The sequence below is a fragment of the Artemia franciscana genome, chromosome 4, assembly GCF_032884065.1.
Source record: "Artemia franciscana chromosome 4, ASM3288406v1, whole genome shotgun sequence".
NCBI classification, from domain to species: Eukaryota; Metazoa; Arthropoda; class Branchiopoda; order Anostraca; family Artemiidae; genus Artemia; species Artemia franciscana.
This window is the reverse complement of record NC_088866.1, coordinates 57,845,704-57,866,339: the sequence shown is the minus strand read 5'-3', so window position 1 is coordinate 57,866,339 and position 20,636 is coordinate 57,845,704. Positions and strand designations below refer to the sequence as shown.

General features: G+C 34.8%; 1 protein-coding gene across 2 annotated transcripts in view; it reads left to right on the top strand.

Annotated features, from left to right (window-relative positions):
• Positions 1-20,636, top strand: part of LOC136026655 (small ribosomal subunit protein uS9m-like) — a 507,124-nt gene that overhangs the window by 48,628 nt on the left and 437,860 nt on the right. For both annotated transcript variants that reach the window (XM_065703394.1, XM_065703393.1), the window contains exons 2-5: positions 3,594-3,747; positions 4,219-4,322; positions 16,669-17,170; positions 18,526-18,641. In XM_065703394.1, the coding sequence (XP_065559466.1) occupies positions 3,594-3,747; positions 4,219-4,322; positions 16,669-17,170; positions 18,526-18,641 (876 nt within the window). The remainder of the gene's footprint in view (positions 1-3,593; positions 3,748-4,218; positions 4,323-16,668; positions 17,171-18,525; positions 18,642-20,636) is intronic.

Here is a 20,636-nt window from a genome sequence, read left to right as displayed (position 1 = left end):
TATATATATATACATTTATATATATATATATATATATATATATATATATATATATATATATATATATATATAATATAATATATATATATATATATATATATATATATATATATATATATATATATATATATATATATATATATATATATATATATATATATATATAAAATAAATACAAGTTTTTGAAGGTAATCTTGGTCGTTTGGCAGCTAGCCTCAAAGGCTTTTTTGTAACTGGTTGAATACTAATATAAATAGGTTTAGTAAAATATTTTGTCAGGTCATTTTGAATTAAATTTGAGTAGTCCATAAAGAATTTAGTGAATACTCCCCCAAGAACCTAAGCCTAGGATGCTATGGCTGCTTTAAAAATATTTTTCAAAAACATTTTTATTTTTAATTGGTTTGGTGTTGTGCTGAAGACAGCCCTTGGACATAGGGCCAAAATATTCACTGAATTGAATTCCACTGTCTTGAGAGAATTTTTCTGTTGTTTCTAACTTGTGTTTGTTTGATATGGAAGGGCAGTGTGGTCTTTGACTAATTGAATACAACAAGAATCAGATAGAAAAAAAAAAATTACTTTTGACATCCCGTGCACTGTTCTTTTCAAATAACATAATCACTGCTGTTAAAATTAGATCCTATTCCCCTTGCCCTTAGGTAATAGGTTTAATTATAGGCTTGAAAGCTTTTTTTCTGACAGACATTAATCATGGAATTAATCTTTTCAGAAACTAAATAAATATTACTCAGTTTTTCAGTATAAGCCTCGGGATCAATTAGTACATAAGGAAACGTGTTAAGAAAATTCTTACTTCATAATATGCAGAACAATCCTAGTTAATATGTTTTGCAGAAGGAGAGCCTTCATCTTCACTATTTTTCTTGTATTTCCATTTATTCTATCACATTTTTCAATATTTGTGTCTATTCTCTAAGTTATGAAAATTATTTATGAACAAACACCCAACTCACATCTATCTAATCTAAGGAAACATAATTTATCAGTAATTTTTTTGTGAAAAGTTAGTAAATGGCACTGATGGTATTTAATTACATATATAAATTATTTGAAAGTAAGAAAATGCAGTCGAATCCATGTTTATTTTTCAGAATTTTGTAAAAAAAAGTTGTACAGTGGTGAATAAAGTGAAGATCAAGCTTCTCCTCTTGCAAAATATGTTTACTAGGATTGTTCCACATTTTATGGAGTAAAAGATGTTTTATTAACATGTTTCCTTATGTATTGATTTCCTTATGATAATAACAAAACTATCAATCTTTCTGAATGGCAAAAACTCCAATGAATGATATCTTTGTTGTCATTCAGATACCCTAAATCAGGTAAAAGATAAGGTAATTAACATGGATTAAAGTGTAGTGAAATCTCAATATGTTAGAACAGCGTACCTTTGCCCTAGGCTATATACAATAGTTGGCTTATTTATAAGTTTGTATTTTTTTTGTGTGTGCTTGTTTTTCATCATTAGGTTTGTAATGCCAAGTAAAGCCAATATGAAAAATTCTTAGCTAGCTTTTGTTATTAGCTTATGGATATATATGGACCCAAATATGATAAGAGCTGGAATGTAATTGTATTAAAAGTAATTAGCTTATTATAATTAGAAGGAGCATTGAATGGTAGCTAGTATTTTCTGTCTGATGTGTGTCCAGAAAAGTATAACAAAATGGCTGGGGTTTAAATCCAACAGATAATGGTAATAAATTTTGAGAATCTTGGAACAATATTTATTCTCTGAACTAGCTACAATAAAAAAGGACACATTCAAATTTCCTTTTAAATATCACTTCTAGATACAATAGACCTACTTTGTACAGTGCCACACTACTGTTTGGATATAGAATGATAAAGTTTTTCTGGTTTGCACTATTTTTATACATATTTCTCATAAATAGCTAGCTTATAATGTCAATTTGAAAATAAAAACAAATCAGTAAATGTTTGTATACAGAATGGGGCTCTATTTGGGTATTAGGAGGGAGGGACTGGTACAGTTTCCACAATAGTGGCAATTATAAACTACCATATTTGAAAGAGTGTTGGTTAATGGATTGAATGTTTTTTGTTTTTTTTTTTGTTATTGCTGTTAGTTAGAAAAGGAATGTGGCACCACCATTAGCCAAATTTTATGCAAAGAGTATCTAGTAATTTTTGTTGTTGTCTGAATAATTTGTTAGCTAAAAGACAAATATACCATTCATTTTGGTATTCAACACTTTCCAAGCTTGATAGTTGCTATTGGAACACATCTTAAACTGTAATCTTTAGACAAGATCCTTTTTCTGAAATAAACACTGTAATGAAAAAAATCTTATTTCATTGTATTCAGAAATGTTATATTTACATATGCATAATGTTCTAAACCTGCCAGTAGCAGGGAGGGGGGTTTAGGGGAGACTAGCTGCCACTCCAGATGTTGCTGGGTTGTGCAGCACCTCAGCAATACATGGGAGGGGTCAGCTGGTATATATATATATATATATATATATATATATATATATATATATATATATATATATATATATATATATATATATATATATATATATATATATATATATATATATATATATATATATATATATATATATATATATATATATATATATATATATATATATACATATATAAACAAATATTCCAATATTTTTTTTGAAACTGGAATTTTTTCTAAGTGTATCTCTCAGATTCTGAATTTTTTTTAAAGCCAGAAAAATAAAGCAAACAATACATCAACAAATGGCTCAAATAAATTTATGTTAATGTATTTGTGGATACATGATACTGTCATATTTACCTCAGAAACACATTTAAAGCTATTTTTCTGCTACTGTCTGTGTGCCATTTGTGAATCTATCTTTTCGTCAGAAAAGTTTTTCAATGGTCCAACAAAAACCTGTTGATCAACTATTGCAGATTAAGTTGATTCACAAAAATATAAGCAGGTGGTAGATTTGGTTGTTCAAAATTTAAAATCAATTTTAACTGAAAGCCTTGTGAGCAGAGGAGAATTGTTGCATATTACCTAATTCAAATTCTCATTCTTTTCAACCTCTTATTCGGTGTTACCAGAATCACATTTGTGGATCGGGGTTTCATTTTATAAAGCATTGTTAAATAAAAGTGGAAGGAGTTGTAAATAATAGGGTACAGGAGTTATGTGCATGTCATTTTAAAACTTCTGATTAGTTTTTAATGCAATCTGCCATTGCTGTGATTTTGGGTTTCACCTAAACTGTTGATGAAAAATTCTTTCCATGATGCACCAGGAATTGCCAACTCACAATCTTGACTCACATTTATAGATTTATGGCAAGAACAAATTACACTATCTAGCTCTTGCTACGTGTACTATTGTAAGTGATATCGATTGTACTAGTGATTAGTTATATTATTGACCACTTGCAGCAAAATATATTGACAGTTCAGACAGATACACTTATTGGACTGTTTGAAATCAAAGTTGAATCAGAGTTAAGAATTTGTCTTAAGAATATTGTTGTGTGGTTCCTTTTCCTTTGTTTTTGTAACTTATGTGCTTTAAAAATTGTTTTCTTTTTGATTCTTAGGGAATAAATACAAGATGGGCGTCAAATGAAGGATCAACTGTTGAAAAAGATTCTTTTGGCTCCCCAGTGCCCTATGATACATCACTAGAGCCTAAAAAAGAGCAGAAAATTAACAAAGCTATGGAAGCTTATTTGGAAAGAGCAAGAAAATACAGTAAGTATGTGTTAGGATGTTGCTATCAAACCTCAAATTTTTCTCCTTTTTTTTTTACTCAGCTATTGCTGAAAATTTGCCTGTTATTTTGCCTGTTTTTTGGGAACTACTCAAAGTTGTGTTAGTATGACTGTGATTGAGAGAAGTTTTTCTAATATTCTAGGATTCTCACTCACAATAATAAAAACACTTGGAATACAGAACAAGACATTCTAAAGATGTCTAAAAAATATGTTGGAAAACTTAAGTATTCAAAATCTGATTACATTTTTCAGTTTTTATTAAATAGGAATTTCAGATAGGTTTTAGAATTTTTTTTTTTTTTTTTGTAAATCGTGGTTTTTAGGTATGAGCAGACCTAAGACAGGGTAATCGGGACAAAAACATATCCAATTTTGACGTTCTTGGTGCTTAAAAGTTTGTTCTATAGAATATGTTTAAAATCAAAATTTATATTGTACTTTTCTTTAGATGCATTTTATAAGGAACAGCTTGCTGATTTCGAAATAAGAAAAAGACACTTGGCTAATATGATGGGACAAGATCCAGAATTTTTCACTCAAAAGGATATTGATGTAAGTCTTTGAACTTGATATATGTGTGTCAATATGCTGATTTTTGTTGATTCTGAAGTTTGTAAAAATGCTATGAATAAGGAGTCTCAGTCCTCTTTATATTAGCCACCTCTATATGAATCCCTTTAAGCTATATGAGCAACTGATCAAAGTACAAAAAAAGTCTCCAAAGTATGCACTTTGTATGTCATACAAACTTCAAAAAGGGCTCCTTCAATTGGAAATTAGAAGTTCTAGTGCTCTTATTAAGAGTCAAAAGTGACCAGGGGACAACTAAGTTTCCCCACGCCTTTTTTTCCATTTGTTGTAATTGTTGTAAGTTGTACATGGTTTTTATGGAAGGAGTGGTTGAATAAACTTTAGGAGGGGATTTTTCGATTGAAAATCGAAAGTTTTAGTACCCTTTTTAAGAGTCAAAAGTAATTGGAGGATAATTATACCAAGTCCTTTTTTCTCAAATGCATCAAATCGAAATCCCAAGATAGCCCTTTTGCTTAAAATAGTTCAAAGATAAGATAACAAAAAATTCTGGGTCAACTTAGCCCCCTAGAGCCCAGTGGGAAGTGTTGCAAGTTATGCCCCAGAGCTGTATAAGGTTTTTATGTAAGGGGTGATTGTATAAACTTCAGAGGGGGCTCATTTGACTGAAAATTGCAAGTGCTGGTTTCCTTGTTAAGATTCAAAAGTGATCAGAGGTTATCTACCCTACACCCCAGCGCCATCGTTTCTTCAAGTGCGTTTAACCAAAATTTGATGTATTCATTTTGTTCAAAATAGTCCAAAGATCAATCAAAAAATTTTTGGGTCAATACTACCTCCAAGATTCTAGTGGTAAGGGTTCTAAATAGTGAACCAGGTGCATATAAGTTTTTTATGGAAGAGGTGGTTGTATTAACTTTGGAGGGGGAGGGGGCTCAAATGATTAGAAACTGAAATTTATAGTTCCCTTTTTAAGAGTCAAAAGTGATTGGATGGCGACAATTCCCCCCTCCACATCCTCTTTTCCCCGAATGCTTCTGATCGAATTTTTGAGATAGTCATTTTGTTCCAAATAGACGAAAGATCGTATGATAAAAACTCCAGGGTTTACGCCACGCTCCAGAATTTGGGGTTAAACTTATTAGCTTTTTATGGAAGGCATCATCATATAAACTTCGGAGGGGGCATATTTGACTTAAATCAGAAGTTCTAATTCCATTTCAAGGGTCAATAGTGATTAGAAGGTGGCTATTGCCCCCCCCCCTGTGCCCCTTTTCTCCCAATGAATTCTGTTAAAATCTTGAAGTGGCCAATTTGTTCAAAGTATTTCATGTATCATGCAACTATCCCAATGGGGTCGAAAGCCCTATAAAGCCTAGGGTCAAGGGTTGTATGTTATTCCCCGGGGCATATAAGATTTTATGGAAGGGAATGGCTGTATAAACTTCGGAAGAGACTCATTTGATTGAAAATTGGAAGTTCTATTTCCCGTTTAAAGAGTCGACAGTGATCGGATGGCATCTGCCGCCATCCCACGTCCTCTTTTCCTCAAAAGTATCCAATAAACATTTCAAGACAGTTGTTTGTTCAAAATAGTTTCATAATCAAATAGCAAAAATTTCGGGGTCAACACAACCGCCAAGAGCCCATGGGAAAGGGTTGTAAATTATGTCCTGGGTGCCTAAAAGGTTTTTATGGAGGAGGTGGTTGTATTAACTTTGGAGGAAGTTCGAATGATTAGAAATTGAAAGTTAATGCTCCATTTTAAGCGTCAATAGTGACTTGATGACAGCTAGATCCCCCCCCCCTCCCGCCACAAACTCTTTTCCCCAAGTGTATCCAGTCGAGTTTTTAATGCATTCATTTTTTTCAAAATAGAACAATGAACGTGTAACATAAACTGTGAAGTTTACACTCTGAAGTCTTGTAATTTAAGCACTGGAGGTATGTATGGAAAGGGTGGTTGTATAAACTTTTGAGTGAGCTCTTTTGATTGGAAACTGGCAGTATCCCTGTTTTAACCAAAGTGATCAGGGTATCAGCCCCCCTCCCCCTTTATGCCCTCTTTTCTCCCAATGCATCAAAAATTGGAGATAGTCTTTGCATTCTATTTAGTAAAAATACTATATAACAATGCTTTTTGGGTTGATACAACCTTTATAGCCCTTGCCACAGGGGTTGTAGGTTATGCTCCAGGGGAAAATAAGGTTTTTATGGATAAGGTCGTCGTATAAAGTTTGAAAGAGACTTATTTGATTGATATTGGAAGTTCTGTATCTCTTTTAAAGAGTCGAAAGCAATCGAAAGGCAAAAAGGTCCCAGCCCACCGTCTTATCCCAAAATGCATCTTATGTAGTGTTTGTGATAGCCATTTTGTACAAAATAGTGAAAAGATCATATAACAATGGCTTCAGAGTTGGCTTGATCCCCAGAACCTTGGACAGGGTTTGTAATGTTTCAGGAGCATATCAGGTTCTAATGGAAATGGTGGTTGTACTTACTTTGGAGGAGGCTCATTCGAATGGGAGCTGAAATTTCTTTTGTCCTTTTTGAGAGCCAAAAGGGATTAGAGGGTAACCAGCTCATCCCCCTCTTGTGCTTTCCCCCCCAAATGAATCCGATTAAAATTTGAAATACGTTCTAAATAGTCCAAATCGATATTCTAAATAGTCCAAAATTTAAACAACATTGACATAGGAGTTTAAAAATCCCCATAGCCCCTGGGGGCAAGGTTTGTAACTTTTGTAAGTTGTCTGTTGTTGACATATAAGGTTTTTATGGAACGGGTGGTCGTATTAACTTTATAGGGGGCTCATTCGATTGAAATTGAAACTTCTGTTTCTTTCTTGAAGAGTCAAAACTGATCATAGAGTAACCAGCCGCCCCCTCTGTTACCCTTTTCCCAACCTTTCCCCCTACAGGCCTCCAGTCAAAATATAATTGCAAATGGCACAATAGGCTTCATACTTTTACTCAAACAAAAAATACGTTTACTAATATGCTTTACTGAAAACAAACTACGTTTTAAGTGTTATCACTTTTCTTACATTCATAAATAAAAAATCTAAACTTTAAGGAATAAGTGTCAGTATATCTTAATTAAACTGACAATCCATAGTCATTTTTTTTGTTCAGTAAAGTGTTAATTATGTTTGGGCATTGAGAAGGCATAGGGGTTATAAACCCTACTCATGTTAATTTTTGCTCGTTTTGAGTTTGACTCGGTTATTTATTATAATTTTTGTTCGTTTTTGAGTTTCACTTATTTATTGATAATCATTTGTGGTAGTTTTACGCTTGGAAGATTATTTGACTTTATTTTTGCTCATTCTTAGCTTGATTGAGCTCATCTTTTCTTTGAAATACTTGTTTTGTTGAAAAAGTTTCTGAAATTAATTTATGTTTGTCTTCTATTGACATAGTCTTTTTCATGGAAAAATTAATATTTTACATCTTTTCAGTTTTTCAATAAGAATCCATAGTATGGGTTGCTATTTGTATGTTGCAGAAACTTTAAAAAATTTTTTAATCCCGACACACAGTATTTTTTAGTTTAGTTTTATTGCTTCTGAAGTTGACCTGAAAAATAAAACTTAATATAATTCTCAAAAGATTATATCTTTGCTCTTTGACAACCTGGACATCTTTTTACTTATGTAAGACTACAAGTAGTAATAGTAGCGTCCCCAAAATTTTTATCTTAATGCTCCCAGTCGTTCTCGATATATTGCTGAGGTGTCTTATTGGCAACCATAAACACAATGCCTTTTCATTTATTTTAAAGCAGCATTTAGTTTAAAAGCTTAATGGGCCAATTGCATAATTTTGGGGGTTGAACATGCCTAATATTTCTGAAGACATAGTTGCTGGACTGTTCAAATATACTGAACAAAACGCCTTTCTCAAAATTTTGACTGGATGCGTTTGGAAAGTGAATGGGTTTGAGAGAAGAGATTTACATAATTACAACAATCGCCAATAAAAGAGTATCTAAATTGACAAGTATAGTACTGAGAGACCTAAATTCGCTCCGTTTGTATCAATAGCTTGATGCTGGGATGCTCACAAGGATCTTCTTGATAAATTTTCATATATCCATTTAATAAACAACTCCTTTGATTCTAAGTGCCCTGGTAAAAAAAAACAACAACAAAAAACATTGTGTCCACATCGCTCTTTACGTAGGTAGCGCATTTGCGCTGCTGATGATACTAGACAAATACATTAAAGTGATTAGTGCTATGTATGAGAATAACACTGATGCAGTTAAGGTAGGAAATGATGTTAGCAGCTGGTTTCATATGAAATCAGGAATTAAGCAGGATTGTGTTCTATCCCTCTCTCTGTGGATCGTTTTGACAGACTTTGTCTTAAGAAGCATAGGAAAGGTAATTAGAGAACACGGAATCAAATGGAGAGGAAAAGCTCTCCTTGGAGAAAAATGAATGAACTTCTACAGGTTTTGCGAGTTCAGGGTAGTAGAATAGGTTAGGAAGTCGCTAAGGCTAGGAATAAGTGAAGATGAAAAGGTGACGTTGGGTAATGAAAAGATTGATCAGGTGGACAGCTTCACTTATCTTGGTTGTATTGTTACTATAGACTGTGGGAGAATTGGAGATGTTAAAAGTAGAACAGACAAGGCTCAGGGTGTTTTTTTCACAGTTGAAAAAAGTTTGTAAGAATAGGAAGATAAGTCCGCAAACGAAGATTAGAACATTGGAAGATTAGAACAAGTGATGACAGTGGTCAAATATGGCTCTGAAATATGGACGATCCGAAAAGCGGATGAAGATTTGCTAGATGTTTTTAAGAGAAATTGCTTACGGATTGTTATTGGTACCCGGATGACTGACTGTATTTCAAACACTAGGCTGTACGAAAAGTGTGGTTTAATCCCGCTTTCTAAGGCTACATTGAGAGAAAGGTTGAGATGGTTAAGGCACGATCTACGGATGGAAGATGACTGATTGCTGAAGATTTTCCTTGTCGGCCAACCGTCTAGGGCTAAATGGTTGTCGTCGTCTGAGTTGGGAGGATGCCATAAAGAAAGGAAATGGGAACTTCCTAGGAGGGTGTAAAGAGATAGGCTTTGAAAATTGGGAGGGAGGAAGAGCGTTTGTAGCTGTGTTGGACTCCAGGCGGCTTGGTGTTACGGTAAATTGCGTGTTAGTAGTAGTAGTAGCAGATCTTAAGTTTAATATGGACTTAAACTTTTTTATCGGCAATTTTTTTTTATTTAATTGGCATTAAAGATTAGAAACAAGCTGGATTCACAAAACTTTGATTATGCTATTGGAAATATGTTGAAGTGTTTTACAAACCTTTTGAAGGCTAGTGTACTTAAAAGTATTCCTATCTAAATAACTTTTATCACTTTATTGTTGCTATTGCAGACCTATTGAAGGGGCAAGGGCTTTAAGGTGGATAAATTCATAATTTCTTGATATTATATTTCTCTAAATGTTTGTTCAATTTGCTTTAATTACCCTTGTTTTCTCTTTTTTTTTCTTCTCTCTCTTTTTCATTTACAATTTTTTGTTGTTTTGGTCCTTAACAAGTTCGCTTCTAGGATCTTTATTATTATTGTTGTTATGTGTTTTCTTTTCTTTTTGAATAAATTGAATAATAAATTTACTGATAAGCATCTGAAGGCCAACACACTTAAGATTACTTCCTTCTTTTAAGCTTTATGTGCTTTTATTGTTGACATTTTAGTTCTACTGAAGCAGTAAGGACCCTTTGGTCAACACACTGACGATCACTCCTGAAGTACCATTGACAATCGCGCCTGAAGGTCAATATACTCATGAAAACTTCTCTTCAATCTAAAAATTCTTGAAAATCTAAATTTTCCATCTATCAAAAAAATCTCTGAGATTCTTATAATCTTGTCCTCTCCTAATTTGTCACACCTAACCTTTCGGTCACAGGGCTTTTTAATCAAATATTTAGATAGTTATTTTCTTGGCTTCCTTTTTCGATCGGCAAAAGTTTTTGAGAGTTTTCAAACTCTTTTTCTAAATTTCTGTAAATTTTTTTTCGTTATTGCTTTTAACTGTTAAGCTTAAGAGGGATAATGGTTGTCATTCCTGAATCTCAGTTAAATGATGCTTTTTTTTTTCAATTATGAAAATGATTTAAAACGTGTTTTAAATCATTTTGTTTTGATATTTTTTTTTATTTGCTTTTGGCTGCTATGTTTTACTAGGTTGTATAACTATATATGACAAATAGTACACTAACACTACTTGGCTGTATAAATATGAATAAAAACAAGCTATATGGAGAAAAACTCTAAGCTTTGGTCATGCATGATGAGGAAATGATTCGAGATCGGAAACTAGCTAAACATGTAAAACATTAAGCTCAAGAAATACGTTAACGAAAAAGTTGCCCTTAGTAGGAAAACTAAGAAACCGTTCTTAGTCCTATTCATTGATTCAGCACTCTCATAGACATTGACTCTTCGTTTTACCATATCCTTACATTTGTAAACACTTTATCTAGTGGAAATTCGTATATTCCAAGCTGCTCATCAACGTGCCTTATATACTTAGGTATATTATTTTCATTTTTTTATTATTTAATTTTAGATTGGTAACGAATATTTATTTCTCACGGTCTTTTTGAGCCAAGGGCAAAACTGAGATGAAACATCCTGATAAGTTTTTTCTAGGAGAACTCAAACTGAGCTTGACAAATCGGGCCAACCCACTCTCTTTTATGTAGTTCAACCGATTTTTAACAGACACTAAGTAATTTGGTAGTTAAACTTCGGGCAAACGTGAAGATAAAATAATCAAAGAAGCGCTTGGTTGAGAAGAACGAATTCTTGAATGTTCAGCCCACTGCTTCCACTCCTCCCGATTTATCGGGAGATCTCCCGACTTTTTGGAAAATCTCCCGACTGAAATTTCCTCCCGATAATCTCCCGATTTCTGTTGAATTGAGCTCTGTCCAACTTGAAGTTTCTGATCTTTCTGGATTGTCTGGCAGAATGCAAAATATGTCGTTGTTGCCCGTAAAAGGGGGATTTCAATGGCGCCGGCCGCGTTTGATTCGCGGAAGTCAACTGCGAACCCCAATTAATGACCTAGTCGGCAGCTTGTCCCGTGAGAGACAATTGTTGTGTTCGAAAAAGGGTCGATTTGATTTGATTCTCAGTTCATAACTTCATCTGATCTGATCAGTCAACTCAGATAGTTCATTTCCACTGGATAATTTGTGTACAACAAGGACGTGGCTTACCTTACGTGACAGGATTTTTTTTAGGGTAAGTACCAAGTTTACTGGAACTGGACAATTATACATCCCTGCACGTGGGCAACCCAAGAAGTAGGCTACTGACCTGTCCTAGGGGGTAGGCGGCTTTTCTGCTTCTAAGATCTGTTTCTTTACCAAAATAATATGTTTTAACTTGAAACCAATTCTTAACCTGTTGCCAGTTCAAGGATTCTATAGTACAAATTCGAATACACTATTCTTACGGGTCTTATAGATATCCGGTATTCGCCAGACTACTAGCCTAGCCTATATCAAAATAACGATTTTGAGTGTCGGCGAAATCGGCTTCACAAGTCACAACAGAGCAAAATAACACTAGGGAGTAGGGTCAAGAACTATGCTTTCCTTGCTTTGCAAACGGGCCATACTCATAGCGCCGCCCACTACGCTTGCGACATTTAAAGCGAGACAAACATGCGGGTTTAGAAATGTCTAGTAAAGGTAATATGCGGTCTGCACACGTCGGGGAAACTGGGGAGGTCGTATCTTTTTTTTTGCTTTGTTCAAGATATGATGTTATTGGAGCCAGCGCTGGTGCAAGACCGATTGAGTTTCAGTAGGGACGTTCACTATCGCTAGTGGTACTAGTGTGGCTGCTGTTCGAGTGTGTCTCACTTTTTCCAGGTCTTGGCGCTGCTGTCTAGTGTTATTTTGCTCTGCTTTACAATATAGGAGGATAGGTGGATGGATTTTAAGATGTAGGCCAAAGCCAGCCATACCAAATCTGTTTTCAAAGGGACAAATCTGTTTTCAAAGTGCCGATATGTCTAAATTTTATGTCAAAGTGTTCAAAGTGTATTAAAAGTGTATTTTTTTGCTCTTCAAAGTGTGTTATTTTGTTCTGTTTTGGGGAGACCGGAAATCTTGAAAAACGGTTAACATGGTGGGATCGGCGTATCAGGGACCCGATCAAACTGACTTGTAAATAAAAATTTACTCGGTCCGATAGTCGTAGGGGGAGTGGAGGAAGGGGAAATCCGCAATATTGAGTCATGCGTAAATTTGGAACGGGTGATCAGATTCGAGTGAAATTTAATAATTGAACAGAGGACATGTCTCTGGCTATCTTTTTCATGTCCGGACCGGATCCGACAACTATTTGGGGGGGGGGAGGATACGTGACCGGCTTAGACTGGAGAGATTGGGATGTAAGTTTGTGGGAATAAAAAACAGATGCTCTGGATAAATCATTTACAAAAAGTACGCATCATTACAGCCAAATCCAAAAATAAAATACTTTTTACAAAACGATACATTCTCGTGATTTCCAAGTTCATGATCATTTTTATCTCAAGGGTTTTGGTTTCAAATGTTCAGAACGAAAAGTAAATTATGTATTTCATTTTCTGAACCAGCCTTGCAAGTGCCGTACGAGCTACTAGCTCTTGTTGTGTTTCATATCATTCCTTTTAGATTGTTTTGTATAACTCTGCTGGAATTAACAAGTGGGCCAAAATTAAATAAATCATCGTCTGTAGGTAGCCTACTCTCCAAGTTCCAAGGCTAGACAGCTGTTAAAATTAGAAACATTGTGAGAACAAGTGTTATAATGAGTCTTGTTTTCATCAGTTGTGTTAAAGTGATGGCTTACCTTTTGTGGCGTGAATTTTGTCTAGGGTTTGTGGCCTACCGCACATTTGTACTCATAAGAAACACTTCTGATAACTATAGGCCTATACTCCTGAAGAATATTAATGATTCAAACCACCTTAAACTTCCGATGTTCAAACTTTCCAAAATATTAGTCGTTTTAACTAACAGCTCTCTCCTTAAAAAAAAATATAAACAAAAGGAAGATAAAACGAAATCACCTTAGTAACCAGGAAAATATTTGTTCCTTACTTATTCAAGAAAATGGATTTTGACGCACGGAGAGAACCAATAATTTTTTTTTCAATTTGAGCCCCAAAGCGAACTGTTATGGTTTTTGGGTAAGCAGAGGGATATCTATGACATCGCAAAAGTTGTCCGTCCGTCCGTCCGTCTGTTAGCACGATAACTCTCGATGGGTTAGAGATATTTTCTTCAAATTTGGTATGAGGATCAATTGGGTCAAAGTACAGGCCAAGTTCGTAGATGAACCCAGTAGCCCCATATCTAGGGGTGGGGGAGGGGTTTCAAAATAAGGAACGAAACAAATGTTTTAAAAAGCCAATGAGATAGTCCATATAGGACATGCTGAATCCATATCTGAAACTTATTTTCCCGCCGGACAACTAGTTCGTCCGGAATCTGGCCAAAACCGGAAAATTTGTCAAAGTAAAAGTTTTATTTGAAGTTGATTAAAGGCTCGATTAAAGGGGTAAGAAGACATGCTGAATTCGTATATGACAATCGTCAACTACCCGGACGATTAGTTTGCCCGGAATCCAGCCAAAGCCGGAAAAAAATTAAAAGTTTTATTTATAGTTGATTAAATGTTCAGTTTAGGGGTAAGAAAATATACTGAATCCATATATGACAATTATTTTCTACCCGGACATACAGTTCGCCCGGAACTAGGCCTAAACCGGAAAATTTTAAAAAGTAAAATTTAAAGTTAATAAGAGATTCGATATAGTGGTAAGGAGAGCAAATAGGGCTCGCCGGGCAAATAGCTCGCCCGGAATCGGCCAAAACCTGATTTTCTTTTTTTATAAGTTTAAAGTTTATCTGAAGTTGATTAGAGTTTCGATATAAGATTAGGGGTATGTACTTAATTTATTTTGAGGTTTAGTTCTTGCTGGACAAGTAGTTCACCGGGAATCCGGCCGAAAACGGATATTTGGTAGAAGCAAGGCAGGAAGCTTTGATCAAAGATAGGGTAAAAACCATATGCTGAATCCAAACCTGAACTTTGTTTTCTCGGAAGACCAGTCATTGGTCAAATATAAATAGTACAGATATTCAAGGAGTCTGGCAAAGACCGGATCTACAAGACGCAATTGTCTGGATCAAATATAAAATTTATGGGATCTCATCGAAACCTTTGGTCTTGTTATGTTATATTTTGAGAGAACCCTGCAAGTCAGGAGTGTTGATAGTGAGATTTATAGTCAGAGCGCATTGCAGTGAACACGTGCTGTACTTTTGTCATGTATATAAGACTTATATACAGTAACTGCCTGTCGACAGTTACGATTAGTTCAACGCTTCAGACTAAACTTGGCATGAGTAGGCTTAAGGTGACACCTCAGTCTCTGGTCGTAGATGGAAGCATGAGGCAGTTACTGAAAGGCGTAGTTGCTTCCGCAACCGCTACTGAAGCTAGTGCCGCTATCTTGAAATCGGCTTCTTTAGCGCGAGCTCCTCTGGCCCCAGAAAGAGCAAACAATACCGTTGACGATCAGGATTAGCTGCAGTGTGATCTAGTGAAAATTCTGACTGTGATTCGTATTCATAATTCTAGTTTAAGTTATGTGATCAAGTAGTTTTAGCTGCAGTGTGATACAGTGAAAATTCTGCCTGAGGTCTGTTAGTCGTATTCGTAATTCTACTTCTAATTATGTGAACAAGTAGTTCTAGATGACTTTCAATAAAACCATTTAGTTTGAATAAGTTTTTGTATGAAAGAAACATTGTTCCTTGTTGATAGCTGATTTTGGAGCATTAATAAGTCTTCACCTTCCGGAATCTGGGTTCCCAGATTTTCCGAGATTTTTTTTGAATTTCTTCTGCGATACTTCAAAATTCCGGAAATCTGGAAGTTCAAAAGCCCCTTTTTTCCGGATAATTTTGATATACTTTCGGACCAGTTCATATTCGAGATGCAAGAAGAAGAAGACGTCAAAGAATAATCTGGAAGCCCAGATTCCGGAAGTTCCGGGAAGTGAAGACCGAACTTAAGACTCTAAAACATATTTTCGATTCTACTTTGTTCTTTCTCTCTATTACTGACATTTTTACCACCAATACGACTGGTATGTGAGACAAAACAGCTGTTTAAAACCTCCTGATTTTTTCCCCGACTTAAAAAAAAACTCCCGATAATCTCCCGACTTTTTTGGAGTCGTTACTGATTTTCAGAAAAAAAAAGTGGAAGCACTGGTTCAGCCTGTCTTGAAAAGGCAAAAAACTCGTAGATACCCGTTTTCCAACAAGCTGGCTAGTGGTATGTATGATACCCTCTCGTAAGGATTATTTGTAATAAAATGGGAAAATTCTTATCTCTGAATTCTGTCAAGAAATTATTAGCAACATAGCGCTCGTAGTAAATGTATATATTTGATATTTTTCCAGTATTTCCATATAATTTTTTTCTCTAACTACAATGAGCTTTCTATTGAATATGTATTGCAGCAGAAGGTATAATTTTATGCACAATTATTTAACAAAACAAATTGATTGCTTCAAAGGGCTTGTGAGATGCCAAGGCTTTTTTTTCAACAGAAGACTATAATAATATAAATGTACAAAATCCTTTTCTAATACATATTTTAAATTCTTCGTCTTTTTGTATTTCATCCAGCGGCATTTGCCCCGTGCTGGTAAATGCTGAATGTAACTCTTTTCCTCGCTTCCTCTTCTTCATCTTTTTTTTTTAATTTATTTATGTTTTTTCCCGTTTTGCAATCAACAATTCTTGCGCTTTCGGTTTTGCCTCATTTGACAGTCGTGTTTTAAGGGACATAGTCAAAAATTAATCAAGGTTTTTGATAGGTAAATGGAATTGAATAAGTAATATTTGAATATTTGTTATTAAGTATAAATTTTTTTGTAACTATTAAGAATGATTTTTTACAAGTGGAACTTGCATCATTTCTATCGAAGATTTATTTCCTAGTGGTCTTGTCTGAGGCTAGATCTTCTTGTAGAAGAATAAAAGCTAAGTTAGACAAATCTGATCAGCATTTGGGTCCGTTTATTCGGTACAACCTGCCTTTCAATAGACGCTAAGCGGTTAGTTATCTGTCATGTTTGGATGTGTACGAAAATAAAACAGTTCGTGAAGGGAAGCGTTTCATTGACAGGAAACAAAATTTAAAAGTTTTTATTATTATATATTATATATAATTTTTTATTATACATAAATAATTTTTGTGACTATGAAAAGTAAGTGTGCTTTTATTCATGAATGCTATAAGAAGGATTGTTTTCATTTTAGGAGGCTATCGAATATTTGTTTCCTAGTGGTCTTTTTGAGCCTAGGGCAAGACCAATGATGAAACACCCTGATAAGATTTTCCCTAGAAGAAAAGAAGCTGAATTCGATGAATCTGGTCGACCCTTTCATCCTCTTTTTTATACAGTTCAACCAAACTTTTATCAAACGCTAAGTGATATGGTAGCTAAACTTCGAGCTTTAGATGTACATGAAGATAAAATGATAAGAGAAGGGAAGCATTTCGTTGATAAGAAAGAATTTTTGATTAGTGAAGATTGGATCACTGCTGACAAACTGTCGATGATGCTTGTTGAGAAATTAAATGACTTTCATAGAGCACAATTTGTTAAAACTATTGAACGGTTGACAAATCACAATTACGGATATTTGGAAAAGGATTATATTAACGGCTTTAGACGTGTTGTTGCGTCGCAATTTGAAGCTCTCGAAGCCCCAGATCTTATGTATAACAGTGAGGGAAGACCCTTCATGACCTCATATGGTAAGCTTTCATTCTTATATCATTATCTTTTTTACCAGATAATAATGAGAGATATAGAGGTGGCTGTTATTTACTTGACAGTTCACCACTGTTTTGACATTTAGATATTTAGCTCTTTATGATTCAGCCTGTTCATCAGAAAATTCGCTTTTAGAAATAATTTTTATTTCCTAGAGCAATGCACATTTAATAATTATATTTAGCAACAGTGGTAGAAGTGTTCAAAAAGGTCTGAAGCTTGTTTACTGGCTCTGCTGGCAAAGTTGTCAGATCACACGAAAAAAAAATCTGTAACTGCTAATACTAAAAAGTCACCGCAGCACCGAACTGTCTGAGACCAACACAACTGCGCTCGCTCTTCTGCTGTTCTAAGTCTTTATATCCCACCAAGAAGTCCTGGTTTCCTTAAAATCCTTTCTTCCCACTTCATTTGGGGATTTTTTTTTGTCGCGTGACGCTGGATGGTCTGCCGAAAAGGACGACCTTTAGCAATTAATAATATTTATCTATAGTGCAAGTAAAATTATGTTTAATATTATTTTGGATGGTTATCTATAGTGCTGGTAATCCTCAAAATTGCCTGATATCTGTACTTTTTGGTACTTACTATCTTCATATTCTGATTTCAGGGTTGCCAACCACTGTGTGTGTATTCAGGCAGTGGTGGTATTGAATCTCAAAAGACCCTGAAACTTGTACATTGCAGTGCCTACTATCTATAGATTCTTATTGCAGGGTTTTCTGAAAGCCTAAAAATATACTAAATGTCTAAAAGTATGCTTATATTGAGTTGTTACGAACTTTGTCTAATATTCACGCATCCGTTTACCTTTGTAAGCGGTTATAACTATTCATTAAACAAGGTTATAGCTATTAACCATCTTGTGTTGCATTAACTGATATTTATTATTTATTTTATACTAATATTTATTATAATAGGGATTTGCATATTATAATAATAATATGCAAATCCCTTTTTATACTATTTATACTACTTTATTTATTGTTTTTTTTTTCTTGCAGTGACAAGTACTTTTGATAAATTATGTGTTCTATCTGTTGCTATTCTTTTCTTCCCCTTTCTTTTTCTTCCTGATTCAGGAACATTTTCCTTTCAGTCTTTTTCTATGGTTTTCTGAATATTGGAATATTAGGAATATTGAAATAAGTAATAGATACAGTTGAAAAAAGTGATGTTTGAATTACTCTAAACTTGAGGTTTCACTTCCACTTTGATTCTATACTGATCTCCCTTTTTCATATCATATCCTCTAAATTCTTCCCCCTTCAGTTTTAAATGTTTTTCGTTTTTCTTTCCTTTCTGCTTTCCTTTCTAATTCAGGAATTTCTTTCAGGTCGACGAAAGTCGTGCTGGTCCAAAGCAACTGTAGTTGGAAATGGGGTAGGAAAATATGTCATAAATGGAGTGGATTTTCGAGATATGTTTCCAAGACAGCAAGATCGAGAGCAGGTAAGTCGTATTCAAAGACCTTAAATACACAGAGAGAAAATAACCCAGCAATTTTCTTGCAAACTTGAAGAGGAATTGGAAGCAAAATTGATTAATGGAGATTCATTGTGCTCACTATGCCTAGTCTCTATTATCTTATTTTTGTTGCTTCTCATGGTGAAAACAGCCAGTGGGATGTAGCTGAAATTTTCAAATTTCTAGTACCCTTTTCAAAATTAGAAAGTATTTGGAGGGCAACCAGCCTTCCTTTTGTGTTTTTTTTTTTTTTTTTGTTAGAATTTTTGCAACTGACCCACAATAACCATCTGAATAACCCAAATAAGATTTTGACAGAGGCATTTTTTTCAGAATAGTTGAATATATCCTTTTAATATGTCCCCCGAGATGTCACGGCGTCTAAAGCCTCTCGGGAAGGCACCTTAAATAATTCAAACTGCCAAGTGTTTAGAGGTAGGTTTCAATGAGAGTTACACATTTTGATGGGGAAGAGGGAAGGTGCTTCAGGGCAAAGAAACTCTTAAATGGGCTAGTCTTTGTCCCTTATCATTCTGAAACTTATAGTTGTAAGCCCTTGAGCAAACAGGAACGTGCAAATAACATTCTGACAAAACTGTTGTGAAAGAAATTTTGTGAAAGAAATTGTGAAAGAAATTTTTTTTAAATGGCTTCAGATCCTCTAAAAAGGACTTCAGATCGAAAAAAAATGTACACCATTGGAATCACCATGGTGGAAAATTCTGTAGTCACGCCTGGCTGTTGCATGGGTAGTGCTGATGTGTCCTCCTTTTCCTTTTTTACCTTACTGTTAGTGGGGCAATGAAACATCAATGGGAGCTTTTTAAGGGGTTATTTTAAAAGAATTGCCACACCTACATACCCAATATTTGAAGTAAAATCAATTTTTTGACAAAACTGCATCTTTGTTTACAAGATGATGAATGACGTCATAAACGTAATTTAGAACCATAAATGACGTTGTAAAATTACATAATGACGTTAGTATCAATTTTGAGTCGTTCTTTGATACGTCCAGTGTGTGATATATGTTTGATATATTATGTTTCATGGTTGAAGAAGTAGCTGCAGTTCACAATGTATTATTCAATTATCTTTTGTTTTTGGTTTGTTTTAGAACAGAGCGCTTCTTATAGAAAGAGTTGTCATGGAAACTTTGAAAAGGGCTCATTTGATTTGAAGTTGAAATGGTTAGTGCGCTTTTTAATAGTTGAAAGGGGTTATAGGGTTACGAGTCCCCCTCCCCCACGCCAATCACTTCTTCAAACACATCCAATCAAAATTTTTAGATAGCCATTTTGTTCAGCATAGTTGAAAGGTCCAGTATTTATGTTTTTGGAGATGACACCTCCCCAGAGCCCTCAGGAAACTTGTTTTTGGCTATGGCCCATGACAACTAACGTCTTATGGAAGGGAATGGTCGTATATACTTCGAAGGGGGCTCATTGGATTGGAAATAAGAAGTTTAAATGCCCTTTTTTAAGATTCATAGTGATCGGAGGTAGCCTCTCCCACGTACTCTTTTCTTCAAATGCATCCGATTGAAATTGATTGCATCCGATTGAAATAGCCATTTTGTTCAAAAAATACTCCAAAGATAACTTAACAAGGCCTTTGAGATTGACACAACTCCTCAGAGTCTGGGAGCAGGGGTTGTAAGTTATGTTCCGGTGGCAAATAAAGTTTTTATGAAAGGGGTGGTCGCATAAATTTTAGAGGAGGTCATTTGATCGGAAATGTAAAGTTCGAGCTCCCTTTTAATAGTCGAAAGTGATGGAGAAAAACTAGCCCCCCCTCCATCCGACACCCTTTTCCCTCATACGTATTTGATCAGAATTGTGAGATAACCATTTTATTCACAATAGAGCAAAGGACATATAACAATGCATCCAGGGTGGACACAACCTCCCAGAGCCCAGGGATAAGAGTTGTAACTAATGCCCCTGGGCATATAATGTTTTATGGAACTTGTGATCGATC